This window comes from Protopterus annectens, chromosome 9.part0 (genome assembly GCF_019279795.1).
Source record: "Protopterus annectens isolate FY-2018-M chromosome 9.part0, PAN1.0, whole genome shotgun sequence".
In the NCBI taxonomy this organism is placed as follows: Eukaryota; Metazoa; Chordata; order Ceratodontiformes; family Protopteridae; genus Protopterus; species Protopterus annectens.
The window spans coordinates 1,318,415,975-1,318,431,314 of NC_056743.1; the positions used below are offsets into that span (position 1 = coordinate 1,318,415,975).

The following is a 15,340-nucleotide window of genomic DNA, read 5'->3' on the forward strand; positions in this document are numbered from 1 at the left end:
TATATATAAAAAACTGCAGATGACTTTCAAAGGCATGAAAAACATTTTTTGGCTTATTTGAATTGATTGCATGTTTTAAATTGCAGCTTCTGTTTAATTGTTTCACTTGACTAAATAAATACCAGATGAAGTCATTCCTGAATGCAACGTGTTCAAAGCTGCTTGTTCATAATCAGGCTTAGTATATTTCTTTACCCTTTAGGGGCCTACTGGCGAGGGTCAGTCTGTGTAAGTCTCAACTCAAGCCCCAACCTCTTATGTACAGGGAGGAATACCAAGTAGGGGGTTCATAATCATAATACCAGGATAAATCATACTCTTGCAGTGCATGGATCACCATAGCTATCCTCTGATATCAGAGGAAAAACAAGCTTCTTAATCAACTTTCTGACTTAATAAAGGTATTACCCCATAGTCTAAATGCATTTTGTCTATTTACTGCAAAGTGGGTTAGGAATTTTAACCTGCAACATTATCATACATAATAGTTTAAATCTTAGCAGCTTTCATTATTTTGATATGTTCTCCAGTATACTTTTTAAATACTATAATGAGAAACTGCTGATGTTTAATTCTAAAATTTTATTCAATCATAAGGTTAAATTAATGGTGTTAAGTAAGCCAAAATTTATATTCCCAACATTTATTGTCAGCAGATAAACTCACTAGTTAAGTGTCAGTGTAAGCTGTAAGAGATAATATGTGATATACATAGATGTTTGGTCTGGAAAATGTGGTCAAGTGCACTGTAGTTTTATCTCTGCACTGTGTCTTTTTGATTATACAAAGTCCCTCTGAAAGTTGATAAAAGTGTTAACAACAAAACATTCAATCAAGTAACAACATTATAAACAGTCTCTTAGGTAAGGGAGATGTCTAAAGTTTGATCTTGTTGTCTCCAGCCATGGGAATTGCCTTTGAAAAGCTAAAAAATGCAGTCAGAGAAACATATTTAATGTCCAGTAAAGAAATATTAATATAATTGTACATTGTATTGCATTCCAGTTTGTTAAACATGAAATATGATGTGGTTTCAGAACTATTCATGTTTTTATTCCAATGTGACTTTGCAAATACTACTGGTTTCGGACTTGAGTAGTCTAAAAACACTTAAACAGCAAAGGTATTGTATTGTACAGTAATGACAGTAAATAGCTTACAACAGATGTCTGCAATATACAGTTATAGATTTTAACATGAGGAAATGTTTATTAATACCCTAAATTATTTTGAAATGATACTACCTTAGTTTGAATGTTTGTACCTTTTTGAAACCTGATTAGAAATAACTATTATTGAATTACAATAAGATAAAGAGTAAAGAATATATTTATATATTTTAGCTGATTAGATTATCTTAATATATTATTCAATTATCTGTATTTAAAAACTAAGAGGATAAGCAAAACTGATCCAAATATTATTTGTGAGGGTAGAAAGTTTGTTTGGTTAGATTCACTAACCAAACAAGGAGGTATATTACCTCATAGTGATAGGGAATGGTTTTTAAGGTGAAGAATTACAAGTTTGGAAGTTCTTTTTTTTTATTTTATCACTTTGGTGTCACTCAGAAACATGCAAAAACCATACAAGAAAAAACATTTTTGAATTCTTTATCCAAGATGGAACTAATAATAAACAATATTTGCATAAACTCACATATAAAACAAACTTAAAACTAGGAAATGAAATGTTTATCCATAAATGGTAATGGTCTAAATAATAGTAATAAAAGGAGAAAGCCTATTCAAGTACATAAACTTACATAAACCACAAATAGTCTTCTCACAAGAGACACACTTATTAGAGATATAAACAACTTAAATGTTAATAATTACACAGTACTAATAAATTCTCAATACAAAACAAAAAAAAGAGGAGTAGCTATATTACTTCGCAACTTAACTATAACACCTAAAATAATTACTACTCATCAAGATACATCAGGTATGTTTTGTCTAGCTTCAATAGAGTTAAATAAGATAATCTATACATTAGTAAATTTATATTGGATTCCAGGACTAGGATTAAGAACAGTTAAACAGCACTTTGAAAAGATAATTCATTTAACTAAGGGTAGCCTGATATTGGCAGGAGACTTCAACTGTATAATGAATGAAAAATATACAGATTCTAAATCTAAAAGAAGAAAACAACCTATTTCTAAAGCACTATTACAATTTATAGATGCATTATATTTAAAAGATATAAATGAATTTGCAGAACCAGACTCACTAATCTTCACATTTTATTCTCATAGATATTGAACTAACTCTAGAATTGATAGAATATATGTTGCCAATGACCTAATAACAAAAACTGATGAAGTAAAAATTATAAATTGTCCCTTATCTGATCATAATGCCATAGTCTTTGAGATAGAGCTTACACCTTTTCATTCAAATCCCATTACTAGGATACCTTCCTATATCACAAAATTGACAGAATTCAAAGAATTTTATGAAGAAACAATCAAAAACTTTCTAGAAATAAACTACACATAGGATATTTCAGAAATATATGTTTGGGATTCATTAAAGGCAGTTACATATGGGAAAATATTATCCTGGTACATAAATACAAGGAAGTTCTGGAATAAAGATATGCTAGACTTACAAAACAAAGCAGATGAATTGAAACTGGAAATACATAAGGGCAGTACTACTCAAGTTCAAGAACTTATGCAAATCAATAAGAAGTATGCAGAATTGTTACATCATAAGATTGATTAACTTAGAAAAGATAAAAATAAACTCATACTCTACTAATTCAGCACACCTGAGGCACTTAACTAATAGAACAAAAAAATCAAATCTAAGCAAATAAAAGAAATATTTATTCCTAATACTAGCAAAAGAGTTACGGATCTAAATTAGAAGCATTCAGGCTTCAATTTAACATTGATAATTCCCTAAACACTCAAGATACACCTACTAAGGATATAAAAAAATACTTAGAAAATAATATTCATATTAAATTAACACAAGAACAAATATACATTATAAACAAACCAATCAATATGACAGAATTAAAATCACAAATTAAAAAGCACAAGACAAATAAAGCACCTGGCCCAGACGATATGCTACCAGTTTGTTTGTTTGTGTCTTTCGGCTTTTCCCGGTTAGGGGTCGCCACAGCAGAACTCCAGTCCGCTAATGATTGGCAGTAGATTTTTACGTGCTGAGTTGCCGGCCCTGACGCACAACCTTCAAAGAAGGTACGCCCATTCACGGATGTCTCCACACAGAAGACGCTCTAACTGAGAATCGAACAGGACAACGTCTTACTGTGAGGCGACAACGCATAAATTAATACCCAGTCAAGCCATATCCTTACTATTAAAAGTATATGATATAGCCAAAAAAGATTTGAACATACCACCCTCTTGGAAATATTAATTGATATCTCCAATTATCAAACCAGATAAAGAGGAGAAGCAGTGCTCCTCATATAGGCCAATATCGTTACTCAATATAGACTATAAGATGTTTATGGCTATATATGCAGATAGGATCAAACACTTTCTTCCTTTCTCAATTCACAAAGATCAAACAGGCTTTATTAAAGGAAGAAACACTTCAGATAATATTAAAAGAATACTAACATTAATAAACTGTAGCAAACATAAAGAGTCCTAGATTTAAATATAATCTCATTAGATATTAATAAAGCTTTTGATTCGGTTAACTGGAACTTTCTTTCACTAGTTTTAAAAGAATATAACTTTCCTTCTAATTTTAATAGTCTTATCCAAATACTATATGAAAAATCTACTGCATATGTTAAATTAGGATCGCATAGATCAGGCCCTGTAACAATCAAAAAGGGAACTAAACAAGGTTGCCCTTTACCACCATTGTTATTTGCATTGCTCATAGAACCCTTTGCAAATCAAATCAGATCAAACAATAACATAAAGGGCATTTGTATTAATAAAATGTTAAACCCTAAATTCCAACTCTTTGCTGATGACATACTCTCAACTCTCTCAGATGCCAATGAGTCTTTGAATGCTCTGTTTAACTCCATGAATAAATTTCAAAATATTTCAGGTTTAAAATTTAATGAAAACAAAACTAAAATGATGCCCTGTAACTGTAAAAAAAATATATAAACAAAACATTTTCCAAATATATAGTAACAGAAAAATAAATTATTATATCTGGGAATAAATCTACTCAATGAATTAACAGATTATTTAATATTTAACTATAATAAAATACTAGACAAAATAGAACAAACAATTGGTTACTGGAATAAATACATCTTTTCAACAGCAGACAGATTATATCTTATTAAAGTAATCATATTTCCCAAAATATTATACTTGATACAAAACTTTTCATTGCCACCTCCCAAATATATTATTCAAAGATACAATAAACTAATTTTAAATTTTCTGTGGTTTCCAAATAAACCTCGTATAGCCTTAAATAAACATTTACCAGATTGGGAAGATGGTGGAATTAATTTACCGGATATTGATTTATATATTACCTCATCTGTTATTAAAAATATAACACTATGGTTAAGTAATTCATACACACCTGTATGGAAACAAGCCCATGAGCAGATTTACATATAATTTAATTACAATCCTATACAAGACAACTTAACAGTAATATCATCACCCCTTATATGGATGTTAAAAGATTATTTTCTAGGGAAAAGGAATTTGTGTCTTTTGGCTTTTCCCGGTTAGGGGACGCCACAGCGGAACTCCGGTCCGCTAATGATTGGTAGTTGATTTTTACATGCCAAGTTACCAGCCCTGACGCACAACCTTCAACGAAGGTATGCCCATTCACGCATGTCTCCACGCAGAAGACGCTCTAGCTGTGAATCGAACTGGACAGCGTCTTACTGTGAGGCAACAACGCTATCGCAGCACCACCACCGCAGATCTAGGGAAAAGGAGTAATATCAATACTAGAATATTTGGTGTAAAAACTATAGGGAAGATAAGAAAAATCCAAGAATTAATATTTGGTATTTTGTTTATATATGTTTTGAACACTGAAAGTGTAGAGCCTATATAGTTTGATGGTAATTTATTGATATTATTCTAGGGAAAAGAAATAATATCAATAAATTACCATCAAATTATATAGGCTCTACACTTTCAGTGTTCAAAACATATGTAAACAAAATACCAAATATTAATTCTTGGATTTTTCTTATTTTCCCTATAGCTTTTACACCAAATCTTCTAGATACATCCCAAATCTCTAAAATGAATATACTCAAGAAAGAATCATTACTGTTTTGGTATCAATGTATAGAGAAAGGGAAAATACTAACAAATGAACAGTTAACTTACAATTATAATATAAGTAAAGACTACTGGTTGCTTTTACAAAATCTAAGACATTTTCTTATAAATAAAGTAGAACAAATGCAAACTTCAGTTAGACACGAAGCTCCAAAACTCATTGAATACCTTATTCTTATCACAAAGCAACCTTATCAGGGTACAGGTTATTTATCTAATATCTATAAAATTGTTAAAAAAAAAAAAAGTTATCATGAAAAATCATATTGGGATTATTATACTTTATTATACAATGACCCCCCCCCCCCCATTAATATTCAAAAATGTGCACGCTGATTGGTCAGCGTGCACATTATAAGTCAGAGTTATAGTAATGGAAAAAGGTCCGGTTGCCCGGACTTTTTCCATTACTATAATTCTTTTTTTTTTTACAGCAACAGAGAATGCAAGCTCTCCTTTGCTTCACACTGTCTCGCTATGTTAAATGAGTGTAACATGGCGAGACAGCTTTAAAAAAGCAACGGAGAATCTCCGTTGCTTTTTTTTAAAGCTGTCTCGCTATGTTAAACTCCTTTAACATAGCAAGACAGTTTGTAAAAAGCAACGGAGATCTTGCTTTCTCCGTGTTTTCAAACTGTCTCGCTATGTTAAATGGGTTTAACATAGCGAGACAGCTTTAAAAAAGCAACGGAGATTCTCCGTTGCTTTTTTTAAAGCTGTCTCACTATGTTATACCCATTTAACATAGCAACAGATTTTAAAAAGCAACAGAGATCTTGTTTTCTCCGTTGCTTTTGCCCACAGCTCTGATGTACTGCGTAGGCATACGCTTGCGCAGTACATCAGAACTGCTGTAGAATACCAGACATCTGCGGAAGGGCAGCAAGGAGGCATTATACAATGCCATTATTTAAGAAAAGTAATTTTTTTTTTCTTAAATAATGTCATTGTATAATAGCAATAACCCACTTCTGGGTGTGGGTAATGCTGGATTTACCCACGGTTGGCTTTGTTTGGCCACTCGGGCTTCGCCCTTATGACCAAACCACACCAACCATGTGTAAATCTAGCATTACCCACACCCAGGCGTGGGTTATTGCTATAATAAGCAACCATCCTCCAATTGAAGAGGAAAAAAGTAATATTCTAAAATCTTCCAAATTTTCTACATTATCAAAATACTGGAAATTATTCACTTGGAGATATCTTCACAGAAGTTTCTATGCACCACATAGGCTAGCCAAAATGTGTTCTACTGAAGATCAATGTTGGAGATGCCATATCAAGATAAAAGCAGATTGGCAGCATGTTTTTTATGAATGTATATGTCTCAATATGTACTGGAAGTCTATTAACTATTTTTTTCAGACTGTTTATAATGATAATTTTCAATTAACAAAGTCTTTAATTTTATTCAACTCTCCTATTCCAAACTGTGTACCAAAAAAAGACACTAAAATCCTATGGTCACTATTGGCAATTTCACGTAAAATCATAACTATACACTGGAAAAATTAGGCTTTTCTTAGGTTCAAGGAATTTAAGAATTTAACATCAACAGTTGCTCACATGGAAATACTAACAGTGAAGAACAGAACTAAAAGATCTACTTCTTACTGTTACTCTTGGATGAAAGTACTGGAAATACTCGAAAAGACTGACAAAGATATATCATCTTATGTTTCTAGCTTTATATAATGTAGAATTTCAATGTTATTTGCATAGACACCAGTGTAAATAGTTATATAATGGTTTGAAGTTAGTAATGTTTTAGAATTGTAAATATGTTATTTATCTTTATTTCATGTAATGTTTCTTAAGACATCTTATTTGAAATAATAAAAAAAAATTTAGTAAAAAAAAAAAAAAATTCCCTGCATGCAGGAAAAGGAATTGTACTTATGGGTCTGGGATATTGTGTGGGTAATAGCACACACAGTCAGTTTCAACAAACAGGAATTTATTTTTAGCATTGCTCTGTTGTCTTGTTAGCTTATGGCCACAAATCTTTTCACTTCATCTCCCATCACACTAGTAATGCAGAGAGTTTATCATTGAAAGTGACGTAGTAACATCACAGATTGAGTGCAATCTGAAACTAGCTCTTTGGGTTCCGTGTTCAGAGTTCTGCAGCCGATACTTAGTGTAATTTTCACTTGTTTTTGCCTGAACCACGCATTTATTTATTTATTGATATTTGGTTACTGGAAAAGTCCAACTGGGCACAGGTGCCCTTTTACAGGGGAGGCCCAGGGAGAAAAGCTCCAAAATAATTTACAGCAGTCAGTATTTACAATAAAAAAATTATCATGCAGTTTGTGATTACATAGCATAGTAGTCAGTATAATAATTTGTATTGATGTTCACAAACATTTAATGTACAAGGATTATATTGAGAAATTGCAGATAGGCAAGTGGTGTATAAGATAGGTATGGGTAATTTAAATGCATTAGAGTGAGGTAGTGGAGGGGATAAGCAAGATAGTGTTAATAGAGAAGTAGGGATTGAATAGTAATTTGGTTGTGCTAATTAGAAGTAGGTTTAGTAGTTTAAGAACTACAGTAAAGTGAAGTGCTTCAGTGCTTTAAAGGGAGGTATAAGACAATGAAAGGAGGATGTTAGGAGAAGTCATGTCCCAGATGAGGAGCAGGGACAGAGCCAGGAGGCAGTAAGGAAGTTGTTTAGCAGTAGTTTGAAAAGATGAACATATCCAATATGATGTACATTTTAATTGGATATTCTGCTTCCAACAGTGATATTTTACGTTTCCCTTTCTGATTCCACTGCACCAGCCAGATATCAGATAATGCTACTTGCCTGAGACCATGGGGAATTTAACAGCACTGACCTTTATTCTGCCCCGAGGTACTTCTTGATGACCGTGATTGATCTGGGAGATTAATACTGCACCTGAGTCGGGGAGGGGCAGTTTACTAATTACCCCTGGAAATGTGGAAACAGTCTGGGTACTGTATGCAGGCTTGGTTTTATAAACAGTGTAGGCTTCTTGTGGTTTTTTTCTACCACAGCGTACCCATAATAGACAAAAAGTGGTGTTGGCATTAATCATAACGCCACAAGCTGTGCAATACTATAGAATGCAGTTGCTTGGAATAAAAAGTAACTGGACTGTCACTTACTAGCATTGTTGTACTTATTTTGCAAGTCATAGGTAGACTGAGCACATTTCTTTGGTAATTCTGTTTGTCAGCATTACTGCATTTTGCATGCTACCTTAAAAGCAAAAAGATGCAGCATTAATAAGCAAGCAGTTTTAATGTGCAAACGTGTAGCCTGGCAGTTGTTGATCCTGAATAAACAGTTAATATGACAAAGCCGATAATGTAGTTAAGCTCTAATAATAACTCATTGTACTTCAGCTTCTTTATTTTTTATGTACAGTTGTGCTGATCTGTTTCCTGCGATATGGACAGGTGATTGAACGTAGCAGACGTTCATGGATAAACACAAGTGCCCTTATTATGGGTTGCACCAATGCTGCAGGACTTGTTATGGTCGGCAACTTTCAGGTAGGTACCTCTTTACTAATTGAATAGTGAATGCCATTTGAGACTAGAAACTACTTTCTAGGCAAGCTGGAATGAGTGAAGAGGCAGTCAGAATCAAACTTCCCTCTTTTTTTAGGTGATGATTTGATATGTAAAATGTATTTAGACAGTGTATTTTCCTTCCATCTGTGCCGTTTGGTTTGGTTGCATATATGACTGGAAGAGCAGCTATTCATAAGTTCTGTGTCCATATAAACTACCTAGGTAGCTAAGCAGATCCAGTGGTATTTGGGGACAGGCTGCACTTTTGTTGATTCCAACTGTAGATGTCATAAATACTTTTTGCCCATGTATGGTCACTGTTGTATGAAAAGAAATGTACCACAGTTATGGTTGCAGCAGTAAGGGAATTTGACTAACGCTGCTTCTGATCTGTATTTGGTTGTGGATCCTCCTACTGCATGCTTATTTATTGTTTGGATCAACCAGTCTTCTTTGCCAGCAGGTGGACCTTTTCAGGCATGCCACAAATGTACGTCAGGTAAATATGCTGCACAGTGTTGGTCTGCATATTTTACTGATGTTCGTCATGTTTCACTGTTGCAGTCATCACACTTGGGTTATCTGCCTGCAGGTAGTCCTCAGTAGGCCCAAATACCAGAGTCTTGGGATTTCTGCTTCGGATACTGTCGCGTCTTCCATGATGTCAGATCATCGGGGGTATAAAACATGCAGCCGACGCCATTACATCAACTTTTCTTACCAAGCGGAGCCTGAAGCCGAAGCATTTCGCTAGTGCCAGTCGGCCGTTACCTGAAATTTTCGTTGTTCGAGTTTCAGACCTGAAGTCTTCTAAAGCGAAGTACCCCGTTGGGAATCCATTTTTCTTGCTCTAACCGATGTCAGAAAAAGTTAATAATTGTCTTGCCTGTGGAAAGCAAGTACCTCACAGAGATTTTCATTCTTACTGCGTCATCTGTTTAGGCCAAGACCATAATGTTCCTCGCTGTCGGTTTTGTGCCCTGTTCAACGGCCGAAGTATTTATCGTCAGGCTATCTTTGTCGCTAAATTCTTTCGCTCTCATTCTCCATATTCCGAAATGGTTTCGATAAGCCTTCCGACTACCGATCTTCTGAAAAAAGCATAAGGATAAAAACAGAGACAGACCACTAAGGACCAAAACTGCAGACGACGCTTCCGTTAAGCTAGTCACCAGTCCGACAGTACTCAGTGAGGCACTTTTGCAGCCCCTGATACCCACTTCTACAGATTTGCAGGCCTCTACTGAGACCCATTCAGAGTCCGGTATGCCACGAGATGCTTCTTCGACTATGTAACCTGCGGATGTCTCTACCTTGGATGGGTCCGGAGCCGCTGTGCAGGCACCAGCTTCCGAGAGTGTATTCAGACCTACTGATGTTCGTATTAAACCGACTATTTCGTTTCTGAATAAAACTACTGAATTTCTCAGGCCCAGAGTTCACACTACGCCTAGGAAACCGACGACCAAAACTCAATGTCAAGCTCCCATGCCACAGAAACAAATGCTTAGAATGGCTGAAGACCTTATTACTTTAATTAGGGGAAACCAGCCTTCCCCCTCTAAAAGACAAAGAATTGATTTTCCTTCTGATTCTACAGATCATGAGTCCGATGTCTCTAATCCCTCAGATTACCAGGACATACCCTTATCTACCTATGAGGATTCAGATGCAGAGGATTCCATTCCCTCTGCCTCCCCCCGATAGGACTTTTCTTTCAGTGAAACCCTGCATACCTTCAAAGAGCATTTCCGCTGGGAGTGCCAGGACTACCCACAGTCCAAAAAGAGATTCAGGGAATTTTTAAACTTGCCTCAGCACAGGTCTCTAGCTATGCCCCCTGTTCTGGAAATTGTAGATGATGTCTTCATGGAATCCAGTCTTTCCCCTGATACTTTGCCACCAGCTCCTAGAAAGCCTGACAGGTACTAGAGAGTACCTGACTCTCACAAATGTATATTTAAAAATCCCACTGCGGATCCAGAGACCATTTTCCAGTGACCTAAAGGTATTGGCTACTACAGCCAAAAACCCTACCCCTTTGGACAAGGATTCTAGGGCTTTAGATAGATGGGGGGAAAAGGTATATACCTCTGCAACTTTTGCCATCAGTTCTTTAAATTGCCAGTTTCACATGTTGAAGTACCAGCAGCATATTATGGAACTAATTAAACAAAAATGATGTTGATTCCTGATTGTGCAGAACATAAAGATTTACAAGAGTTAATGCATTCTGCAAACCAAGTTGGAAAACATACTTTGGAGTGTGGTTTTGATGCCTTAGTAGCATCTTGCAGGGCTGCTGTCATTGGGTCTGTTCTTAGAAGGCATGCTTGTCTGAAAGAACAAATCTTGCCAGACCATGTCAAAGCAAAATTACTAGATGCTCCATTAAACCAAGAATGTTTGTTTGGCACTAAAGCAGAAGTTGTTCTTAAAAAAGATGAAAGAAAAAGCTAAATCTATGCAAACTGTTAAAGATTTCCTACAGGTACAGCCACCTATATTCAGTAGGCATTGGCCTTCAAAAAACTGGTCCTTTCCAGTCCCTCCTAGACCTTCTCAGTCCAAAACCAGGGGCAGCAGACCACACAGACTACAGTCTCAGGGTATGCACAGATCTAAACAATGGAGTGCTCCCACCTCAAAAACAGGGAGTGGTAAGCCACCCTCTTATGGAAAAAGTTCACAATGACTTGTCCTTCATCCTTCCCAGTCATGCCCAAGTACTTGCACCCCTAGGAGGAAAACTCGCCCTGCATGCAAAAATCTTGGGAGTACATTACCCAGGACAGTTGGGTCTTAAACATTGTATCCCAGGGATACATATTCTACTTCCACTCACTGCCAATCCCAAGTGGATTGCCAGACCTCCCCTCAAACCAGTGGGCAGAGGCCCAAAAGCAAGTACTTTCTCTTCTCAATATCAGGGCTATTCAGCTTGTTCCAACAGAACAAAGGGGACAGGGTTTCTACTCCAGACTGTTTCTGGTGCCCAGAAAAGAAAACGCATGGACCCCTGTCCTGGATCTGTTAATTCTCACAACATTCCTGGTGGTACCAAAATTCAAAATGCTTACTCTCCAACCGCTGCTTCCTATGCTACCCAAGGACTCCTGGCTGGTCACCCTAGACTTAAAGGAAGCTTATCTGCACATCCCCATAAAGGAATCTTGCAGGAAATATCTACGTTTCAGGGCAGGCTGTATGCACCGTCAGTTCTCTGCACTTCCCTTTGGCTTATCTACTGCGCACAGGGTATTCACAAAATGCCTGGCTCCAGCCATTGCATACTGCAGGCAGAGAAAACTTCAAATTTACCCATACTTGGACATTTGCCTGATTCAGGTGGACAGTCAGGAATTGCTACTTCAGCACCTGACATTTGTAAAGAGACTCCTAACTTCTCTGTGGTATACCATCAACGAAAAGAAATCACATCTGGTACCCAGCCAAAAAAAATTATTCGTGGGAGCAAGCTTGAACACAACTTCCAGATGGCATTCCTCCCTCCAGAAAAACAGGTTTATTTGACAAACTACTTCAAACGACTGGCTACCCAAACCCAGCTATCTGTAAGAAAAATACTGCAAGCCCTAGTGTTCATGGCCTCATGCATTCTCCTAATTCCATATGCAAGACTGCATATGAAGAAACTTCAATGGTACTTAAAGTCTCTGGTGTCAACATTCTCAGGACCTGGAAACAGTGATTCCTATCATGCCTTGCTTAAGGGCAGAGTTCCTTTGGCAGGCAGAGGCCTGTTACCACAACAAGGGACTCCCTTTCACTCAACCCCCCTCCGCCCAAACTCTGACAACAGACACATCTGACTATGCATGGGGAGCTCACATGGCAGGCAAATGCATTCAAGGCAAATGGAGCCCAAGACAAATGCACCTGCATATCAATCAGAAAGAAATGTTAGGTGTACAGAATGCACTGACAGCTTTCAAATACCTTATCCTTCCAGGACAACTCTTGATAAAGACAGACAACACCATAGATATGTGGTACATAAGCAGGGGGGAACTCATTCCTACCCACCCTGCAGGTTAGCCATGGCTCTGTGGAACACAGCCTTGAGCAATCAAGTGCACCTGCAAGCTCAATTCCTGCCAGGCAAACAAAATTCACTGGCAGATGACCTGAGCAGAAATCTAATGGACCCACACGAGTGGAAACTGGAACCCTACTCATTCAAGCTTCTAATCCACAGGTGGGGGAAAACAAAGGTGGACCTATTTGCTTCCCCCCAGAACCATCAATTGAGCAAACTTTGTACCAGAACTCCCCACAGCCAAGCATGGAAAGTGGATGCCCTATGCTTTACATGGGAAAACTTCTCAATCTATGCCTTTCCCCCTCTGCCCCTCCTCTTGAAAGTACTACTCAAGACCAAACAGGACAGGCCAAAGACCGTCCTTATTGCACCAGACTGGCCACGTCAGCACTGGTACCCACTTTTGCGCAGTCTGACAGCAGTGCCACCCTGGCACCTGCATCAGACCCCTTCCCTGCTGTCCCAGCAGGAGGGCCAGATTTTGCACCCTCAACTGCAAACCCTGAACCTAGCAGCCTGGCTCATTCCATGAATACATCACCAGCAACCCTCAGCAAACAGGTGCTGGATGTCATCCTTGAGGCCAGGAGACCTACTACTAGGAAATCCTATTCGAAAAGTGGAAAAGATATTGTTCTTGGAGCCAGTCTCAGGGAAAGGACACAACCATGCCCACCTTACCTCAGATCCTAGATTATCTGGCAGAACTGCTCCACAAAGGCCTATCCTTCTCTTCTATTAAGATTCATGCCTCTGCCATCTCAGCTCATTACAATACTGAGCCACCCCTCTTCTCTCACCCTCTGGTCAAACAGCTCCTGAGAGGAGCTAACAATCTAAGACCCCTGAGGAGAACTCCCACTTCAGCCTGGGACCTTAATTTTGTACTAGAGAAGCTCACGCCCCCCCCCCCCCCCCCTTTGGGCCTGCTGCTACAGCAGAGTTAAAATTCCTCTCTTGGAAAACAGCCTTACTTTTAACCATCATTTCAGCAAGAAGAGTGTCTGAGTTGCAGACTCTTATGGCTGTGGAACAGTTCATGATCTTCCATGCAGACAGGGTTTCCCTTGGGACTAACCCATCATTAATGCCCAAGGTGGTATCCAGTGTGGCTTTAAACCAATCTATCCATTTACCAACCTTCTTCCCTAACACTCAGAATAAAGGGGAGAGGATCCTGCACTCCTTGGACATGCACAGACAGCTCAGGTTCTACCTTGACAGCACTAAACCTTTCAGAAAATCTGACCAGCTGCTAGTCAGCTTTGCTACTGGGGCAGAGGGCAAGGCCATTTCAAAGCAAACCATCTCCAAATGGATAGCACACAGCATCGATTTCTGCTACAAACACCATGGAAATCCTACCCCACAGGGAATCAGAACCCATTCCACTAGGGCTATCTCAGCCTCTACAGCATTTCTCAGGGGAGTCCCTACCAGGGACATCCTGGAAGCTGCAACCTGGAGTTCTATGCATGCCTATCTTTTCTAAATCCAGAACTGGATTTGCTACAGCAGTCTTGCAAGGCCTGCTAGCCAGCCCTAATACTTCTTGACTGCCTCCACCCTTCCTCAGCTTAGGGAATCAACTCAAGTGTGGTGACTGCAAAAGTGAAACACAAAGAACATAGTACAGTTGTGTACACTTACCATAAATGTAGATGTTCGAGTGTATTCACTGTTGCAGTTCTGGTTACCCTCCCTCCAACCCTCTGACTTTTCTATACTTTCTACCTATCCTCTTTTTTGCCCATGTCTTATGGCAGTGGTATTTACTTTTTTACTGAAGGTGTTACACAGCATGTAATTGCTTCCTATTTTGGGGGCTCCTGACATCTGGGGCAAGAAAAAGTGACGTAATGGCATCGGCTGCATGTTTTAGACCCCTGACGATCTGACGTCATGGAAGAGGTGACAGCATCCGACGCAGAAATCCCAAGACTCTGGTATTCGGGCCGACTGAGGGCTACCTGCAGGTAGATAACCCAAGTGTGATGACTGCAACAGTGAATACATTCGAACATCTACATTTATGGTAAGTGTACACAACTGTACTTTTTCCTAAGGTGTAGTATGAACAGGTTTGTGCATTAAAGCATGGTTACATGTAAACTTAACAGATATACACCCGAGTCTGGTAAACTGTAGAGTACTTTGCTAACATTAATTTAAAATAGGAAATCAGTAAATTTGCATGTTCAATAAGGATTGCTGCATTTATAGTACAAAATTATGTGATGATGAAGGTTTGCCATAGATACTGCTATTGTCTCAGTAAGTGAATATTAAAAGTTTATCAGCAATCGACAGGTTAGCGCTGCTTTTAGCAAAACTGGGTAAGAGGAATACAGGGTCTGCCCATGGTTGGAATGGTTCGGCCACAAGGGCAAAACTTCAGTGACCAAATAAAGCCAGCTCTTTGTAAACTTGAATTCACATAGATATGGTTT

At 38.0% G+C, this 15,340-nt stretch overlaps 1 protein-coding gene across 1 annotated transcript in view; it reads left to right on the top strand.

Moving 5' to 3' along the window:
• Nucleotides 1-15,340, top strand: part of TMEM150A (transmembrane protein 150A) — a 649,158-nt gene that overhangs the window by 556,314 nt on the left and 77,504 nt on the right. The window contains exon 6 of the mRNA XM_044084287.1: nt 8,679-8,806. Within this exon, the coding sequence (XP_043940222.1) occupies nt 8,679-8,806 (128 nt within the window). The remainder of the gene's footprint in view (nt 1-8,678; nt 8,807-15,340) is intronic.